At 47.4% G+C, this 18,657-nt stretch overlaps 1 protein-coding gene across 9 annotated transcripts in view; it reads right to left on the reverse strand.

The window, feature by feature from the left end:
* The window catches only part of FHOD3 (formin homology 2 domain containing 3), a 485,089-nt gene that overhangs the window by 87,816 nt on the left and 378,616 nt on the right, over nucleotides 1–18,657 (reverse strand). For 7 of the 9 annotated variants that reach the window (XM_070050270.1, XM_017344114.3, XM_017344115.3 and 4 more), the window contains 3 exons: nucleotides 11,691–11,825; nucleotides 7,066–7,116; nucleotides 564–778 (listed from right to left, as the gene is read on the reverse strand). In XM_070050270.1, coding sequence (XP_069906371.1) covers nucleotides 564–778; nucleotides 7,066–7,116; nucleotides 11,691–11,825 — 401 coding nt within the window. The remainder of the gene's footprint in view (nucleotides 1–563; nucleotides 779–7,065; nucleotides 7,117–11,690; nucleotides 11,826–18,657) is intronic. The other 2 variants (XM_017344116.3, XM_008261223.4) reach the window with 1 other exon arrangement.

Raw genomic sequence — 18,657 nt, forward strand, 5'->3', positions numbered from 1 at the left:
TCAAGGCTGCACAGAACAGAATCACTGCTTTTCCCCAAAGCAAGCTAGAGCGACAGAACTCCTCCAGGGAGAGCTTCCCCACACATAGCATGGACACACACCCAACCATGTGCCAGTAATTTTTACTTATTTTTTTCTTCTCCAATATTTAACTTCTATTTTTACTAAACCCACATTTCTTTTGCTTGGCTTAATTAATTTAATTCTCCACCAGTTTAATTTAAACCAGGCCAACAGTTCCCAGGGTGAGAACACTTAAAAGCAGTCATTTCGTTGAGCAGATCCACGTATCTAAATGATTGAATGCTGAATGAATGCCCACGTATTTGGGATCAAATGTCAAAGTCCCAACTTCCATATTCTCCCATGTCACTGGTCAGACATGGACAGCCTTCATAAACATTTTGCTTTAATTAGTATACTCACGGTGGAGCAGGCTGCAGCCTTCCTTGCAACTTACCTGTAGTTGTTGTCTCGGTATTCGTTTGCACGTTGGAACAAGGCCAGGAGAAAGCTTATCCAATGTGAGCTGTCACTCTTCCCTCTCCACTCGCCACACTCACCTTGGGGATGCTGCGGTGTTCCCAGGGAGGAGGATGACACGGGGAGAGCCTCCTGCGAATCTACAGATGAAGGGCTGTGGCTCAGTGGGGTGGAGGGGGCAGGAGCTGCCGGAGAGGTCAGGTCCAAGGAGAGGTCAGCTCTGCCCCGGCTTGCACTCCGGCTTCTCAGCTCCTTCTCGTGTGCTTCAGCTGCCAACTGCTCCAAGTATTTGTATCTGAAAGTTAAATTCCAAAGGGTTTCCGTAAAAAGAAAGAGGAGCCCGTGGCTGCTGCTTGTTTATGGACGAAACACCTGCAGAGTGAGCTGGTTCCCTGATGCACAGAGCACAGCACAGGGCCGACTGGAGGGTCAGCCTGCCAAACACAGGCAGCCAAGCCAAGATGCTAATGATTAAAAGCCGTGCATCATTCAGAACCAAGCACACTGGGAGAAATGGCAACATTGCACAGTCCCGAGATCCTGGATCACTGCTGCAGAATCCCACTTCGCTCTTTCAGGAAACATGTGTACTAATAAGCAAAACAGCAGTAACGACCATGAGAAAGCCCCGCCAGGGACAGCTGAGCACCAAACCCCTCCGAGCTCGCAGCTGTGCAATGGGAGGGTACCCGTGGAGCGGCGCAGAGAAATGATGTCCCCAAAATACCAAAAGGGGTTACTTGGACGGAGGCCTCTCGGAATTTCTGAACCTGCTTCAATGCTAACAGCAATGCAAGTGGAATTCACTTTGTTCTCTCAGCGTCGACCATGGAAACTTTTTTATATTCTAAAATATTTCTGAGTAGGACTCAGACATCCAATAGCTTGGACCTGACGTCACATATAGTTTATTCATCAAAGTCAGTTTAAAAGAACAAAGATACATCTGTTTTGCATTTCAGGCAGGCAGAACCCACTAACTGTTTATTAAGACCAGCTACCAATCATATTCCTCATAGTACACTTTATAGATCAGACCAAAATAACTTTGAAATCTGTGCCTCTTCCAGATGTCTGCTAATTTTACCCACCATTATTTGTGCAGAAATAAATTGACAAATTCAGCTGTAGCAGGTTTTGACTGTCTTACCCATCGCTGAACTCAGAAACAGCTTACTCAAGACCCTCACTCCACAGCCATCTGCAGAATTCACTGCCTCTGTCCACCCTAAGGGACCTCCGAGGACCCCACCTACCAGTCACTGGACAGGGTGCTCATACCGTTAGGAAAGGCAAAGCAAATACATACCTCACAAACAATGCCTTGTAAAAGCAGTCACTTCTTCATCTCAGACGTAAGGTGGGTGTGCCCCACCCCCAGCCCCGTCTGTCACTGTCACCTCTTCTCCCTGCCTGCCAGCCCACAGGCAGTCCACCCTTCATGCTGGGCTTGCACAAATCTCCCTCCTTCAAGCCTGCCTTGACCACCACAGCTGGAAGTGATCTTGGCCTTGCCTCTGAACTCATGTCGGATATGTAGCCCATTCAACTCAGATGGCATTTTACATTTACTGCCTGGCATATTTAGTCATCTCTTCACATGCGGACGTCTGTTTTTAACAAAGAAAGAATAGGATTTTTGAGATCAGGGAGATTATCATCCTTTGTTCTTTCCCCCAACGCCTTGCATTTCTCAGCTGACGGGAAGCAAGCAAAGTGCACAGGGAGCGACCTGTGCAGAGGCGCCCACCTGCAGCCCCGGATGCCGGCGGTCGGGGGAGGCATCCTCTTCCATTTTTGTCTGGAGCGAGCTGGCTTTTCTGGCAAGTCTCTGATCAGAGGTGCTACAGGTGTGGACACACAAGCACCTGAGGCTTGGCGCCCAGAGAAGCTGCCTGGCAGTTAGAGGAAGAAACTCTCTTCAGAGAAAAAGACTCAAACTCAGAAACTCCCCAGCTAACAGCTTTACCTTTCCAATGGCAGAGACGTAACAAAACCCTGATTCTGAACTGCAAGGACAAACTACCTGGCTGTGGAAGTCACAGGTGCCTTTGAAGAAAATGGGCTCGAGGGCAAGGGGCAGAGCCCCCAAGAAGCCTGATCTGATGGTGGCCAACTCTTGGCCGGAATCCTGGAAGCCCTGCAGGAGGTGTGAACACAGCTATCCTCAGGCTGAGTCTGGGCCTCCCATGGCAGGACGGACAACGTGCAATAGGAGGACTGGACGGGCAGGGGAGCAGGGGCTCGGGAGTCCAGGGAGGGCGCAGATGAAGCTTCACACGAAAGGCTTCCAGCCAGGAGGACAACCACTTCGGAGCTCCACTACAGCTGGGACTGGCCTCCATCCCCTGCCTCGGGGGCAGCCAGGCTGGCACACATGGACTGGTGCTTTTGAGGGGACTACCAAGGCTGCTGAGCCCAGAGTCTAGACAGATGGGACCCAGCCCTTGGGCTCACAGACACCACCACCACAGGTGGTGGCAAGAGTCAAGTGTTTCAGGATAACTGTGTCCAGGAATGAGGCGGTCTATGAGGTAGACAGGAATGGAGGGGCTGGGCAGGCTGGGTTGTTCAATGGGCACGGAGGCCAGTTCTAGAAGATGAGAAGCCTTCGAGACACTGAATGCCCCGCAGTGTAATGCACTGAACACCACTGACCTATACACTTAGAAAGGGTTAAGGTGGGGACTGGCCTGGTAGCACAGTGGGTTAAGCTGCCACCTGCAACAGGAGCATCTTGCATCAGAGCCCCAGTTCAAGTCCAGGTGACTCCGCTTTCTATCCAGCTCCCTGCCTATGCACCTGGGAAGGCAGGGGAGGTTGGCCATTGGAAGATGGCTGGCTCCTGGCTTCAGCCTGGCCCAGCCCTGGCTATTGTAGCCATTTGGAGTGTGAAACAGCTGGTGGAAGGTCTTTCTTTTTTTTCTCTCCCTCTGTCATTCTTTCAAATAAATATTTTAAATTTTAAGAAAAGGGTTAAGTTGTCAACCTTAGGTTATGAGTATTTAATCACAATTAAAATGGTTTAAACGGAAGGGGCAGAGAGGCAGAGGAAGGGCACTGAGAAGCAACAGCTGCGCCCCTCTGCCCTGTGGAGAGTGAGGGCGGAGGGCTGGCGTGTACTGCAGGAGCCCCACCACACGCGATCAGAGTGGCACACGTTGCTTCTCAGCCCCTTGGCTGAAGTCAAGTGTACGGTGGCACAGCTGGGCAGCCACTCCCGCCCACTCCTCCCCAGCCAGCGCAGGAAGGAAGCCGGATCTACATCCTAACCTGCCCTATGACAGCGACTCTGAGAACCAAGGCATTTAAGGATCCAGCGGGACTCCACGCAGGGAGGCAGGACTGTCTCACACCGCTGCTGCCTGTGGACTCCATATCCGCCCGACGGCCTGGGCGGGAGCCCCCAAGTGCCCAGCACTGGGCTTTTCCAGGCACACGCCATGGCCTTAAGAAAAGCCTCTGACCCTCGCTCCTTCCCCCAAACACTCGGGATTTATCCCACCTCTGTCCACATCATTTGTTTCCTCATTGAACTTCTCACTGACCAGTGCTTGGCACATGCTAGGGGCTGCAGTGGGCACTAGAGATTTCACAATAAAGAAAAACCCACCTTCTCAGAGCTTACAGGTCAGTGGGAGAGCCAGAAAAACAAATCCGTGGAATGGTCTACAACATGGACCAGGGCGTGAGCGGCAGGCCTGGGGCCATGGCTCGACAGACAGACCCCCTGTGGGACTTGCGCTTAACCTGCAATGTTTACTGATGCCCTTTCCCGCCAGCCTCCTCCTCAGGCATTCTCCCTGCCATCAAACCAACATCTGGCTCCCCCTAACGTCTCCTCGGTCCTCCGTTCTCCCAAGCACTGCTCAGAACTCCCCTCTCTGCTTCACTGACAGCTTCCATGCAGAATTTCCAAAACTGCAGCCCAACCTCAAACCTTCCCTTGTACTCTGTTTCCATAATCCATTTGTCATAAGGTATTTCCTCTCCACAGCCAGCTGTCCCCCTCAGGTGACAAACCCCAGGTGACTGCTCCTCCCCTGTGCAGACAAGTCCCCAGCCTGTGTCTCACTCCCCAGCACTACTGCAGCGCCTCTCTTTTTTAAAGTTATTCATGATTGTCTCTTACATCAATCACTATCATATACAGCCTTTCTTCCACTATTTCACACAATCAGAAGTAGCACTCGAGGTAGTCAGACTCCTGGTCCGCATAGCTGTCAATCACACAGTTTTGGGGCAGGTGTTTGGTGTACGGGTCAGACACTGCTCAGGGTGCTCACATCCCGTATCAGTGCCTGGGCTCGAATCCTGGCTCTGGCTGCCTGCTAATGCACACCCTGGGAGGCAGTAGGTGCTGGCTCAAGTTGGGGGATCCCTGCCACCCACATGCAAGGCCCAGATTGAATTCCTGGCTTTGCTCTGGCCCAGTCTCGGCCATCACACAGGCATTTGGGGAATGAACCAGTGAATGGGAGATCTCTCTCTCTCTTTTAAGTAAATAAAACTTTTAAATAATACAGTTTGCCTGAAATTATGGAATAAGTTGACACAAAATAAAACATATCTGCATGGCCTGTACACCTCAGTAGAGCCAAAGGGTGCTCATCTTGTTATACTTGCATGATTGATACAAACCTGTCAGCCCATCTGCTGTCCTAGTCTTTTATGGGCAAAAGGCATTGGATCCACCACACAACGGCCTCTCCCCTGAAATGTTATTAGATGAAAGTCTTCTTCTTCCTTATTCCTGGTACTTCTTGCTACTCTGATCTCCACTGGTTTTCCGGTCCATTTGCAAATCAATTGTACTTGGGCATCTTATCTTTTCTCACCTATCCAAGAACCCCTGACAGCTTATCCCCCTTACTCCCATCTTCATCAAGCAACTCAAAAAACAAACCAACTATGAAAAGCAACTGTTCCAAACCAGAGGAAAATGCTTGTCTGCTTTTCCCCCCAGCCTCTGTGTAGACAGAGGCAGGCAATGAGGGAGACCCTCACATGGGGCAGGGAGAGCCTGCCTCTGCACCTGCTAAGAGCCACGGCAGAGGGAGCCCAGGGGCAACCAAGGGCGGAACCAGAGGAGAGTCATGGCGACCTGCTGTGCACAAGCCTGCCAAGTGTAAGTGAACCCCCATTTGGAAGGAGGGACAGGAAACACTATCCAGAGAAAGCTGGCCTTTAGGGGTTTGGGGAAACTGTAAAGTTCAGTCTGCGCCAGTTCAGACCTTGATCAAGCCACCTGGACACATCCCCAGGAGCCACCAGGCCTTGCTGGTGTGGACAAGACTCAACAGTTCAGTTGTCAAAGGCTCCATAAAGTGCAGAACCTGGGGAGGGGGGGACTGGAAAGAGAATGTTAAAAAAAAAAAAAAAAAAAAAAAAAAGAACATTCATTCTGTAAGCCTGGGCAGGAAGCCAACAGCATTTTCAGCGTATGTTACATCCCCAAAGTCAAAGGCAGGTAGTAGTCAGAGAGAGAAGATGGACGCTTATTCCTTTAGCAGCATCTTTCACTCTAAATTTGCTGGCTACAACTGGTTATTAGGATGACATTAATCTAATAGAATGTTGGAAATAAGGCAATGCAATAGTTTTATTTATGAGGCTGATCTAAGCATCTAATTTTTAAATTAAGCACAGTCTCCACTCTTCCCTGCCTCAGACTGTCCTGATCTATTGAGTTGATGATGTCTAAAACATTAGCACAATTCCACTTCTTACTGGCACTGTCCAGAAAATGTTCTTTTCCCAGCTGGCTCTGGTATAAAAGGTACAAGATGAGCTTTGCCATCTCTCCGTGCAGTAACCCCACCTGGTGGTAGACAAGGACAACTGCAGGCTGCACTAGGGATAAAAACTATTTCTAAAACTCATTTCCTCTGCTGATCTACATGTGTCAGACAAAACACACGTTAACTGTGCATATGCTATTGAAATTCAAAGCATGTTTCCACTGAAATTAATTAACTAGGGTATAGCTTGGATACTGTAGGTAAGGCTATTGGTTCATTGGCTCATTTATTTCACACATTTCTTAGCGCCTACTCTTTGCTGCACACACTATGGTGGGCACTGGAGGAATGAAGGACAATGGTTCCTTCCATCCAGGACTTGAGTCCCGGTCAGGGAAGGAACACCTAAGTGATCAGGCATAAGCAGCAAAAGTTTCCAGCGTGTTTCACACCCCAACCAGCACTTGCACAGAGTGTGTGCTCAAATATTTGTGGAAGGAATGGGTGATCATCACAAGACACAGAGGTGCACAGCAGGGCACCTAACTCTAACCCAGCATTGGTGAGCACTTCAAATGCTCATCATATGTTAATGTGCTAATACCAAGTGCTCATGTGGAGAATTAGACACCTGCATGTCATACCATGACAGCAATATGTGATACATCTGAATTTTTCCTGGAGAACTGAGATAACCAGAACTCAATTGTGAAAATGCTAGTTACCCAAGGTCTTAGGTGAAGCTATTATGTTTTAACAACACATTCTCCTCTGCGTGTTTGGTTAACAGAGCAAAGTCATGTGCCACGACACTGCTGTGGCCAAGAAGAAATATACGAACCTTTCTTCTCTTGCTTGTCTCTGCTCTTCTCTTTTGTCTAAGTACTCTCGGCTAATGGAGATCCACAGAACAAACAAACAGGAAAGAAAAATAACAGAATTAGATGCTGATAAAATTACCAAGAAATTGTTAACAGCATATTATGAAAGACTGCTCTTGCCTCAGAAATGGAGAATGGCTGTAGCTGAACTTTAAAGCCTATACTTTCCAGTACTAACTATAACGGATTATAAATAAAGTCACAAGGATATTTTAAAAATGGTAATATTGGGTTTACTCAGAGACAGGACTAATTACTCCTTTTTTTTTTTTTTTGACAGGCAGAGTGGACAGTGAGAGAGAGAGACAGAAAGGTCTTCCTTTGCCGTTGGTTCACCCTCCAATGGCCACCGCGGCCGGCGCACGGCGCTGATCCGATGGCAGGAGCCAGGTGCTTCTCCTGGTCTCCCATGGGGTACAGGGCCCAAGCACTTGGGCCATCCTCCACTGTACTCCCTGGCCACAGCAGAGAGCTGACCTGGAAGGGGGGCAACTGGGACAGAATCCAGCACCCCGACCAGGACTAGAACCCGGTGTGCCGACGCTGCAAGGCGGAGGATTAGCCTAGTGACCCGCAGTGCCGGCCAAGACTAATTACTCCTTAGAAAGAATTTACATATATGAAGAAGGGAAGATTTTTTTTTAAAGATTTATTTATTTTATTTAAAAGGCAGAGTTACAGAGAGAGAGGGAGAGAAAGAGATCTTCCATCTGCTGGTTTACTCCCCAAATGGCTACATCAGCCAGACCAAACCAGGAGCTTCATCCAAGTCTCCCATGTAGTTGCAAGGGCCCAAGCATTCGGGCTACCTTCAACTGCTTTTCCAAGCCATAGCAGGGAGCTGGATCAGAAGTGGAGCAGCCAGGACTCGAATTGGCGCTCATAGGGGATACTGGCCCTGCAGGTGGTGGTTTTACCTGCTATGCCATGGCGACAGCCCCAGAAGGGAAGTTTTTAAAAAAATACATAGGCACTGGTGTCGTGGCAGATAAGCCTCCACCTGGGACTCTCATACTGGAGTGCTGGTTCAAGTCCCAGCTGTTCTACTTCTGATTCAGCTTCCTGTTAACGTGCCTGGGAAGGCAACAGAAGATGGTCCAAGTATCTGGGTCCCTGTCACCAATGTGGGAGACTTGGATGGAATCCTTGACTCTTGGCCTCAGACTGGTCTAACCTTGGCTGTTGCAGCCATTTGGGGAGTGAACCACTGGATGGGAGAACTCTCTCTCTCTCTGTGTCACTCTTCCAAATAAATAAATGAATAAACCCTTTTTTTTTTTTAAAAAAATATAAACCAGACAAATAAAGTACTCAAATGGAAGTAACACACAAGCAACGGTTTTCAGAGGTGACTGACATTCAGTTGACCTCCGGAGCTGGACAACATCCACCTCCTGAATTAAATCTAAGTGGGCCCTGGTGCCTTGGTCATCTTGTGCTGCACTCCACAGTCTGGACACTCCTTCCACAGCCCACCATCCTTTCTTGGCATCCATCACACCCTCAGCTACTATGCTGGCTTCCCTGGAAGCTACTGCTTCGTACATTCACCTCTGTTTGGACCCACAAATGTCCAGCCTGGATCAGATTTAATGCTTCGTCTTTCTGTACCCGCCGGTATGGTTCCAACTAGAACTTAAATTGATGTGATCAGCCTCCCCTCCATGGGACATTCATTTCCATGGAGAACACTGACACCATAGTTTTCTACACTGGACATGGGAATATAGCTTCAGCATCCTATCCCTTTGGTGCCCTGGACAGTGGCTGTATAATCTTACTCTGAAGCCAGAGAGACAGCAAGCCAGGGTAGAGAAGAGGCAAGCAGGTAGGACTCAGTATGTCCTTGTCACATGCCATGCTAGAAACAAACCTTTTAATCCAGGAAACTGAAGGCCATATCAACAACAGCAACAATAGATAAGGAACAACTTTGCAATGCTTTGCAAAAAGCATAAGGAACATGAACAATTTCAGCAGAATAGCTGACAAAAGGTTGGCCATTTGGGTGATCCCAGAGGCTGCTTTATAAAACTATGAATATTTCCTTTTTTGAATTTCTTCTCACTCACATCCCCAGCCACATGGAAACGCAGCCACCACAATTAACAGTTGCCTGGGATCTGTCCTCATGAGGAGCATCCTTCCTGGATGAGGGCCACTGGGCCTGAATCTCTCTGTGCTCTGAAATGACAAGTGAGCCACCAGCAACCAAGGGCAAACACTGACCAGTTAGGGGCATCATCTCTGAAGGCAGCCGCTCAGGCCTAATTCTCACTCTGCCAACCTCCTGGGGTACCTTCGGCGGACTGAGCTCAGGACCCCCACCCAAATCTGCAGATGCATATGTCCCTTCTATAAAATGGTACAGCATTTGCAAATAATCTATTCACTTTTTTCCATTTACATTCAATCATTTCTAGACCATGAAGCAATACAATGTAAATTTCAAAAAGCAAGCAGGCAGAGTTTTAAATAGTTGTTATATTGTTCTCATATTATTTAGGAAATAATGGCAGGAAAGAAAGTCTGTCCAGAGTTAGCAGATGCAATCTTTTCTCTCCGAGAATTTCTGATCTTCAGCTGCTTGAATCTAGGGATGAGGGGCCCGTGGAACCAGAGGGCTGAGTGTCGACATGAGAAATGCTAGCTGAACATGTACCCTTGTCCTATTCCCCCAGGCCTGTGCTCCCGAGACTCCCCACTCCGCTGCACCCGTTTGGAAACAGCATCCCGTGCAATGGAGCAGGTGCACAGGGAGACGGGATTTCCTAGTGCTTGTGCCACCAGAGCTCTGCCAGCCACAGCAAGGGTTCTCCTCCCTCACAGTTTCAGGCACCTGTCTTGGATGCTGTGGCTACACCCCTGAGCTTCTGCAGCAACGTTGCCTGTAGGTTTGCGTGGGAGCGAAGGCCAAGGCAGAAACTGTCTCTGCTCCCTGAGCCTGAGTGAGTCCCTTGGCCACATCCTGGCTAAGAAGAGCTGCTTCTGGAACCTTCCAGTCCCCACTTGCTATGTGCTTCCAGGTTTTGGGGTGCCTCTGCGTAACTGCCAGATGGTTCTGGAGGTTAAAAACTGTAAACCCTCACTGGTGGGTGAGGCTTCCCTCCCAGGCCACCTGCTCCCTTCTCTGCGTCAGAGTTTTGGGAGCTCCAGACATTCAGTTTGTGACCGGGCTGCACTCGGTGACGCAGCAGGGGGCACAGAACAGAGCCTGTGGATCCCACTGTTCCCAGTCTGGCTACCCTGTTTTAAGAGGTTTTTCCATCAAAACTTTGGATGTGTAAGCTAATCTCTGAATTTTCCATATATTTCAGTCAAATTCCCTGCTGCTATTTGGTGGTAAAATATTCAAGTCTCTTAGAAAGTCATAAATCAAGGAACATTTGGTGTGTTCCAGGTTGGACATGGTTCTCTCCAAAAGCGACAACTTCCAGAACTACCTCATGAGAAGTGGGGCATACAGGGCTGGTGCTTCCACAGACCATTTGGTGGGAACCTGACAGCGTGGGGCGTGCCACACAAGTGTAGCGGGAAATGGTGTTGGTTTACTTGGGGTAGTCCGAATATGCAGTCTTAGAGAAGCTAGGACCAGCGTTCCATCCACAGCCTAGGTACTGAGATATAGTTAAGTAATTTCACAATTCTGTTCATACTTTATCTTTTTTTTTCTTTTTTAACAATTAAATATAGTCTCTTTGGCTTCTGGGGGGGAAAAAAAAAACAAGTTCTTGCATATGTAGCTTCTGAAAATGCCTTGCATTCTTTATAGAATGCACTAGGCAGCCTACTCAATGGGAATATGGTTTGCCAAAGAAGGTGGATTGAACAAACAGGTAATAGAGGTGGGGAGAGAAAGCAAAGAAAGAAAGAGGGAAGGGAACAGTGGCCAGATTGCCATGGGCGAGCCAAGACTCAGCCGGTGACTGGCACTGGAGGAAGCACGGCAGGGCGTGAAGCCGGGGAGAGGAGCTGGCAGCCGGGAGAACAGGTGAACTGGCTGAAGGACAAGGGGCAGGCCAGACTCAGAGGGGTCAGACAGGCCATGGCATGGGGGACACCATGGGTCACATCCGGAAACACAGCCTGGGACCTGAGGAGATTCCGGCAATGGGCAACATGATGACTTCGCCACCATAGCAGGAGAGGATAGAAATTTTTTTTTTTTTAATTGAAGATTGAAACAGGGAGCAGAAGCAAAGCAGCAGAGGGAAAAGCGCTTTCTTTTCGGCATCCAACAGAACATGAATAAGTCGTGAGGAGCTTCACGAGAAATGGCAAATTAAGATGATCAGGCTCTCTGTCCTCGGGAAGACCTCGCTAGGACCATCTCAGATGACGGAGGAGCCAACAACATGCGAGTCTCTATTCAATCCGGCTGTCTGCTTCCTGCCTTGTGGTCAGCGAAAGGCCACAACAAGCCAGACGCAGCCTGTGACAGGTGAGGCCTGCTCACCGAGGTCCAGACAGAATCGGAAGCACACACATTACTTCCTGATCCTTTAACGCCAGCATTAAATACAGACAGCCGTCCTGTGGTTCCATTTTTGAGTCACTATTTATAAAACCGTAAAACTCTCCTTACTTGAACTTGTTCCTCTCCTCCCGTTCTATTCTCTGCAGCCGCTCTTCTCTCTCCTGCCGCCGCCTCTCTCTCTCTGCTGCCAGTGACTCTTGGTGTTGCTTAAAGGACGAAGTGAGAAGACCGCTCAGTGATGACCTGCAGATACAATAAATTCATGCTTTAGTTGCTTGCCTGCAATGAAAAGTGCCAAAGACACTTGGTTGGATGGAGGGGCCAGGCAGTGCTTGGAGGGAGATTACTGAGAGCCCAGATGTTGTTTTGGGGTCTTTCTTTGTAGATGAAATTAAGCAACATGAAGCTTCACGTATCAGTTGGAAAAAAAGGTGGTAATGTATACAAAACACACACTAAGCAATCTCCCTGTTAGCCGTCATCAACCATCAGTGTAATTAAAAACAAAAGGTATAACAGTATGCATAAAATAGAAACACATTCTCTTCTCTTTGTATTTTTAAAAGAATTTGATGAGATGAAACCATCTTTCAAACAAACTGATTCCTATTGTACATATATATCAATTTCTCAATACACAGTTGCAAAACAATTATCCTCTGGGCTGGCACTGTGTCGCAGTGGGTTGAAGTCCTAGCCTGCAGTGCCAGCATCCCATATGCGTGCTGGTTGGAGTCCCAGCTGCTCCACTTCTCATCCAGCTCTCTGCTAATGCATCTGGGAAAGCGCAGAGGATAGCCCAAGTCCTTGGGCCCTTGTACCCATATGTAGGACACCCAGAGGAAGATCCTGGCTCTGGATTGGCTCAGCTACAGCTGTTACAGCCATTTGGGGAGTGAATCAGCAGATGAAAGACCTTTCTCTCTCTTTCTCCCCCTCTACGTGTGTACGTGTACGTGTGTGTGTGTGTGTGTGTGTGTGTGCCTCTCTATGTAACTCTTTCGAATAAATAAAGCTTGTAAAAAATAGAACTGTCATCATTAAATATTTATTTTTATTTGAAAGAAAAATAGAGGGAGGAAGAGGGAGGGAGAGACAGTCAGAGATAGAAATAGAGAGAGATCTTCTACTTACTGGTAAACCCTACAAATGGCCACAACATCCAGGGTTAGGCCATGCAGAAGCCAGGAGCCATGAACTCAGTCCAGTCTCCCATGTGGGTGGCAGAAACCCAGGTATTTGAGTCATCACCGGCTGCCCCTCAAAGTGTGCCTTAGTGGCATAGCAGGTTAAGCCTCTGTCTGCAATGCTGGCATCCCATATGGGTGCTGCTTCAAGTCCCAGCTGCTCGACTTCCAATCCAGCTCCCTTCTAAAATGCCTCAGAAAGCAGCAAGAGATGACTCAAGGCTTGGGGCCCTGCTCTGACGTGGGAGACCCAGAAGAAGCTCCAGGCTCCCAGTTTCAGCCTGGCCCACCCCCGGCTGTTGAGGTCATTTGGGAGTGAACCAGTGGATGAAAGACCTCTCCTTCTCTCTGTCCTCCTCTCTAAATCTGGCTTTAAAATTAAAAAATAAAACTTTTTATAAGAACCTGTATCAGTCAGAAGCAGAGCTGGGTTTCAAACCAGATCCTCTGAGATCAAGTGTTCCAAGCAGCATGCTCAGTGCTGTGCCTAATGCCCACCGCAATCGCATCATCTTAACACTGATGGAAGAAACTGAAGAAGACACAAAACACTTGGAAAGATGTCCCACGTTCACAAATTCAAGGGATTGATACTATTAGAACGGCTATTGCACCCGAAGTGGTCTACAGAGTCAGTGGACTTTCTATCAAAAGACCAGCAACTCTCTCCACAGAATTAGGAAAAAGCAATCAAAATTCACACGGCTGGAGGCATGACAATCACCCTGAAACCTACTACAAAGCTATCATACCCAAAACAGCAACATGTCTGCATGCAAACAGACACACACACCAATGGAACAGAACAGGACACTAGAAATAATTCCACAGATTTACAGCAACTGATTGTTGACAAAGGCAGCATGTACTGACACTGACAAAAAGAGGGATTTTCAATAAATGGTACAAAAAAAAAAAAAAAAACCCAAAAACCTGGATATTCATTCCTAAAAGAAACTACATCTTTATCTCTAATCATGTATGACAATCAGTTCAAAATGGATATAAGACTAAAATGAAAGAGCCAAACTTTGAAATTACTGTAAGAAAATATAGATGAAATAAATGCTTCAGGACATTGGTCAGGGGAAAGAGTTTTTGGATATGACCTCAAAAGCACAGGTAATAAAAGCAAAAATTGACAATGGGATTATATCTCCCTAAAGTGCAGCAAAGGAACTAATAAACAGAATGAAGAAACAATCCATAGAAAGAACAAATTATTTACAGGCTATTCATCTAACAAGGGGTTAATTTACGGAATATACAAGGAATTCAAACAATGCTGCATTTCACCCATTAGAATGGCTATTATCAAAAAAGCACAAAATAACCAATGCTGGTGAGGATATGGAGAAGGGAGAACTCCCACAGACTGTCGGCAGGTGTGCAAACCTGTATGGCCACTGTGGAGGGTAGCTGGGAGGTTCCTCGAGAGTACAGTGAGAGCTAGCCTAGGAACCGGCAACCCGGATTTAAAAACACTTTTATGAAGGTAGGAATAGAAGAAAACTTTCTTAACCTGACAGTATGTATTTAGCAAAGAAATTTTAAATTTTAATGCTATGATAGTATCACTGTTAATCAAGAACAAAGTTAATGTAAGAAATGACACAGGAAGCCCCCACTGTTGTTTGCATTTGACATTCTTCTTAGAGTTCTAGCAAGTACGTGGAGAAAAAAGTATCACCAAAAAGAATAAAGAAGGAAAAGAAATGCAATGTCATTACTTTTGGATAATCTGACCAACTAATACAGACAGTCCAAGAAAATCTGTACAATATTAGAATAAGAGTCTAGCAAAGTTTATGTACATAAAATGTAGAAATACCAATTTCATTTACATGTATCAAGAAAATTTACCAAAACAGTCATAAGCTAACAACAAATTGCCCAATTAATAATATGAAAGAGTTCTATAAAAACATTTGAATAAATGGAAGTTTTATTCCATTCAACTATAGAAAGACTCAACCTAGTCAAGAGGCCCATGCTTTTTTTTTTTTTTCCAATTAATACAATTCCAAGTCAACATCCAAAAAAGGATTTTTCATGAAACTTTACAAAATGAGTCCAGACGTTTTGCGCAGGACCTAAGGTCCAAGGATAACCAACAAGAACAAAGAGGAGACTTGGCCCCACTCAGAATCAAAGCCACTCTAAACCACAATGACCAAGTGTGAGCCTAGCCTTGGGTGCATGAACGGAAACACAGACTAACATGAGGTATTTCAATGAGTTGACGGGAAGCAGAGTTTAAAGGTAAGTTTATATGGGCGCAAAAAATGTAATACATGCATATTAGGGATTTTCAAAAAGGCTGTGGAAAATTCATATTATAAGAAGTTATCCATGGATTTCAACTTTTTTTCACCTAAATTAATCTTTTTTTGTGTGTGTGTGACAGGCAGAGTTAGACAGTGAGAGAGAGACAGAGTTATAGACAATGAGAGAGAGAGAGAGAGAGAAAGGTCTTCCTTCTGTTAGTTTACTCCCCTAATGGCAGCTATGGCCGGCGCTGTGCCAATTCGAAGTCAGGAGCCAGGTGCTTATCCTGGTCTCCCATGGGGTGCAGGATCCAAGCACTTGGGCCATCCTCCACTGCACTCCCTGGCCACAGCAGAGGGCTGGCCTGGAAGAGGGGCAACTGGGACTAGAACCCGGGGTGCCGGCGCCGCAGCCGGAGGATTAGCCAAATGAGCCACGGTGCCAGCCCTAAATTAATCTTTAAAAAAAAATATTTATTTATTTGAAAGGCAGAGGGATGGAAAGAAGGGGAGAGGGAGATGGTGGGGAGGATCTTTCAACCTCTGGTTCACTCTCCTAATGGCCACAACAGCCAAGGTATGACCAGCCTGAAGCTAGGAGCCAGGAACTCCATCAGGTCTCCCATGTGGGGAGCAGAGGCCCAAATACTGGAGCCATCATCTGTTGTCTTTCCAGCCACATAAGCAGGTAGCTGGACAGGAAGCAAAGCAGCTCTACAATTTTCTCTAATTGTCCAAATTTTTCTTGAAGCCATTCTATTTCTCTTTAAGAATCAAAAGTTCTTCTTAAGTGGAGAAATAACTCCCGTTTATCACCACATATCTGTGAAGAGCCAAGCTGGCTGGACATCAAAATAATACCCAGTTATAGAATTTAGAAACCAAACCAGAAAAAAAGGTACTCTGCACAGGTATTTTAGGGACTGGTTGCCCTCAGTGTGGGGTTCTTGATCCAGCCTGGCTTCCTGTCACTCCCCCATTTGTGGAGGAACGACACAGGACCCTGCGCTGTTCTTTTGTCTGCTCGGCCCTTCCCGGGTTTGCTGCTGGTCCTTCCGGGGTTGGCTGCCGACCCCTCCACCTCTGTGGAAGGGCAGTTCCCCCTGGCCACTTTCCCCACTTCCGCGGGGGAGCGGCACACCGCTGGCCGGCTCTCTCGGGGGCTGCTCAGGTGTTCCTTCAGATGTTCCCCTTGCATGTTGTCTCTCTCCTCCTTTATAGTCCTCTTCCACCAATCCCAACTCTGCTACCCACACGCCCCGAGCACGCTGCTCTCCTCCAATCAGGAGCAGGATCAGCTCCTGCAGCTCATCAGTCAAATTGGCGAGATGCAGCTGCGTAGAAGTTTACTCCTCCCCAGCACCATATTGTGGGAGAGCAGATGTATAGAATAAGTCTTAATTCCAGTAACAGTCTAGTCTCATTTGCTCCCCACAGCTTCCCTGCCCACCTGGGTGGTCTTTTCCCTTGCAACAGCAGTCTTATTTCTGTGTTCTATCTTTAGAGGGAAGAGAGAGGAGCAACCTTGTTGTCTTTGCTCTGGGTGAGGAACAAGATAAAGACCCTGCCCTTCCCGTATGCTCAGACTACAGCTTGCCCTCTAAACATCTTTGCCATCACTGGCCATTTATACCTGGCCACAGCACAGCTTCCCAACATTAGACATTAACATCACTTCCTGGTTTACAATGAAAACAGGAGGGCTCGTTTGCAATTGTTTGGAATTAGACGAGTATTCGGACATAAGGACATTCAGGCAGGTACAGTCATTTCTGCCTGGGTGTCCCTAAGGAAGGGATGTGCAGACTGTCCTGCCCACTCAACCCTTGCCACAGCAGGTCACCTGTGCACCTGTGAACACACCAGCAGGCGGCATTAGCATCCACGGCGGCTCTTTCTGTAATAATTTCATGGCTGCCAGAACCAAAAGATGAGGTGTTAACTAAAAGCAAGTTGGACTGTTCTTTTCCTATACTGAAGCAAAATACACGGAACTATAAAGGATGTGAGACCCAACTGAGATTCAAGGGCAAGGAATGAACTCCAATGTTTATCTATCTATTGGGCAATGCACGAGAATGGCTGAGGCTTATGTCTTTGTTCCATCACTACGAACACTGATTCTGTGAAGGGGCTTAAGGTATACTACTATGCCTGACTGTATTTGAATCATGCAAAGGGGATATCCCAAGTTAGCATTTTTGTAAAAGACTATCGAAATTCAAGACAACAGGGTAAACCCTATTCTTCACAATGCCATATTTAACACTTTTATCTTGCATATTAAATTATCCAGGAAAATACCTACAAGGATTGGTATTTGCTGCAATGTCCACCTTGGCAGGTCTGGGAACCAGCTGTGACATAAAGGAATGAGGAAAACAGAGTGCAGCCAGTTGCTTCACCTCAGTTCACTTGACTGCAAGATAGGGATAATCAGGCTTCCAGACCCATGAGACATTCAAAGGTTCAAGTGAGCACATACATACACATCTGATTACAGCAGCGGCTGGACACTCCACAGATACAATCTTACCCCAAGAATGAGAACTCTGTGGAAGGTGGTCACATGGCAGGGGGTGCAGGAGGAACCATGCTGTGGTCCCCAAGGCCAGGAATGGACACCCACACTGGCAGTTCCCAACCTCACGGGATCCAGTGGGCTGAGGTCAGATACGAACTGACATCATCTGAAGTTATACCAGAGGCGGCTGTAACTCAGAGAGGCCATAGGCAAGCCCAGGTGGCCAGAGGGGCAGATGCTGCAGGGCAGAGATGGAGACACTCTGAGTGGCAGGAATTGCATGGTCTAACCTGTGCCATACTAGTCCCGAGAGTCTGCCCTCACCAGGACTCCGCTTCACTGCATGTGGTTGGTATCACCACTTAACGTTTATGGCGGTGATACCGCGAGCCTGTTAGGTGACGTGCAACAGCGCTTTTCATCTGCACAACCTCTTGTTCTAAACTCTACTATCTTCTCCTTTAGAGACAGGGGGCTGAGACACAGAGGAGTGCATTTTGGATGCAACAGAGCAAGCCTTCCAAACTGACAGGTCAAGGCCAGAGCCCCAGGGATGACCAACTCCCCACACCTCTAGTACTTAGTACAGTACCAGTCCGGCACTACTTGTCACAGTATATGCTGTAGCATAACCATTTTGCCAGGTATTCTCTAGAGGACACTGCTACACTAAATTCAATCTTGATCATTTCCATATAGGTTATTACATTTTCCCATGACAACCTAAATGTTAGAATCTGACCTGATTTCCTCATTAATCTCCATGTCTGGCACACAGAAAAGCCTGGCTGACTGCCTAATACATCAATGATTGAATAAGTAAGATGTATGAAGTCAGGATAATGTGATATCCTAGTCTCCACACTTGCATATTCCCAGCCCATCCACCAAGGGAAAACATGTGAGCACAACCTACAACAACCCTATCTCCTGGCAACAGGTGAGCAAATGAAGAGTGGGTCCCTGCTTCGAAGGCAGCCCATCAGAAGGCAGGTTGTGCAGGGGCACAGAGGCTCCTGGTGCAAGGGGCTGAGCCAGTCCCATTCATGCACCTGGGACCGTGCAGTGGGAGATGGAGAATGAAGACGCAGTGGGGA

The sequence above is a fragment of the Oryctolagus cuniculus genome, chromosome 10, assembly GCF_964237555.1.
Source record: "Oryctolagus cuniculus chromosome 10, mOryCun1.1, whole genome shotgun sequence".
Classification (NCBI taxonomy): Eukaryota; Metazoa; Chordata; class Mammalia; order Lagomorpha; family Leporidae; genus Oryctolagus; species Oryctolagus cuniculus.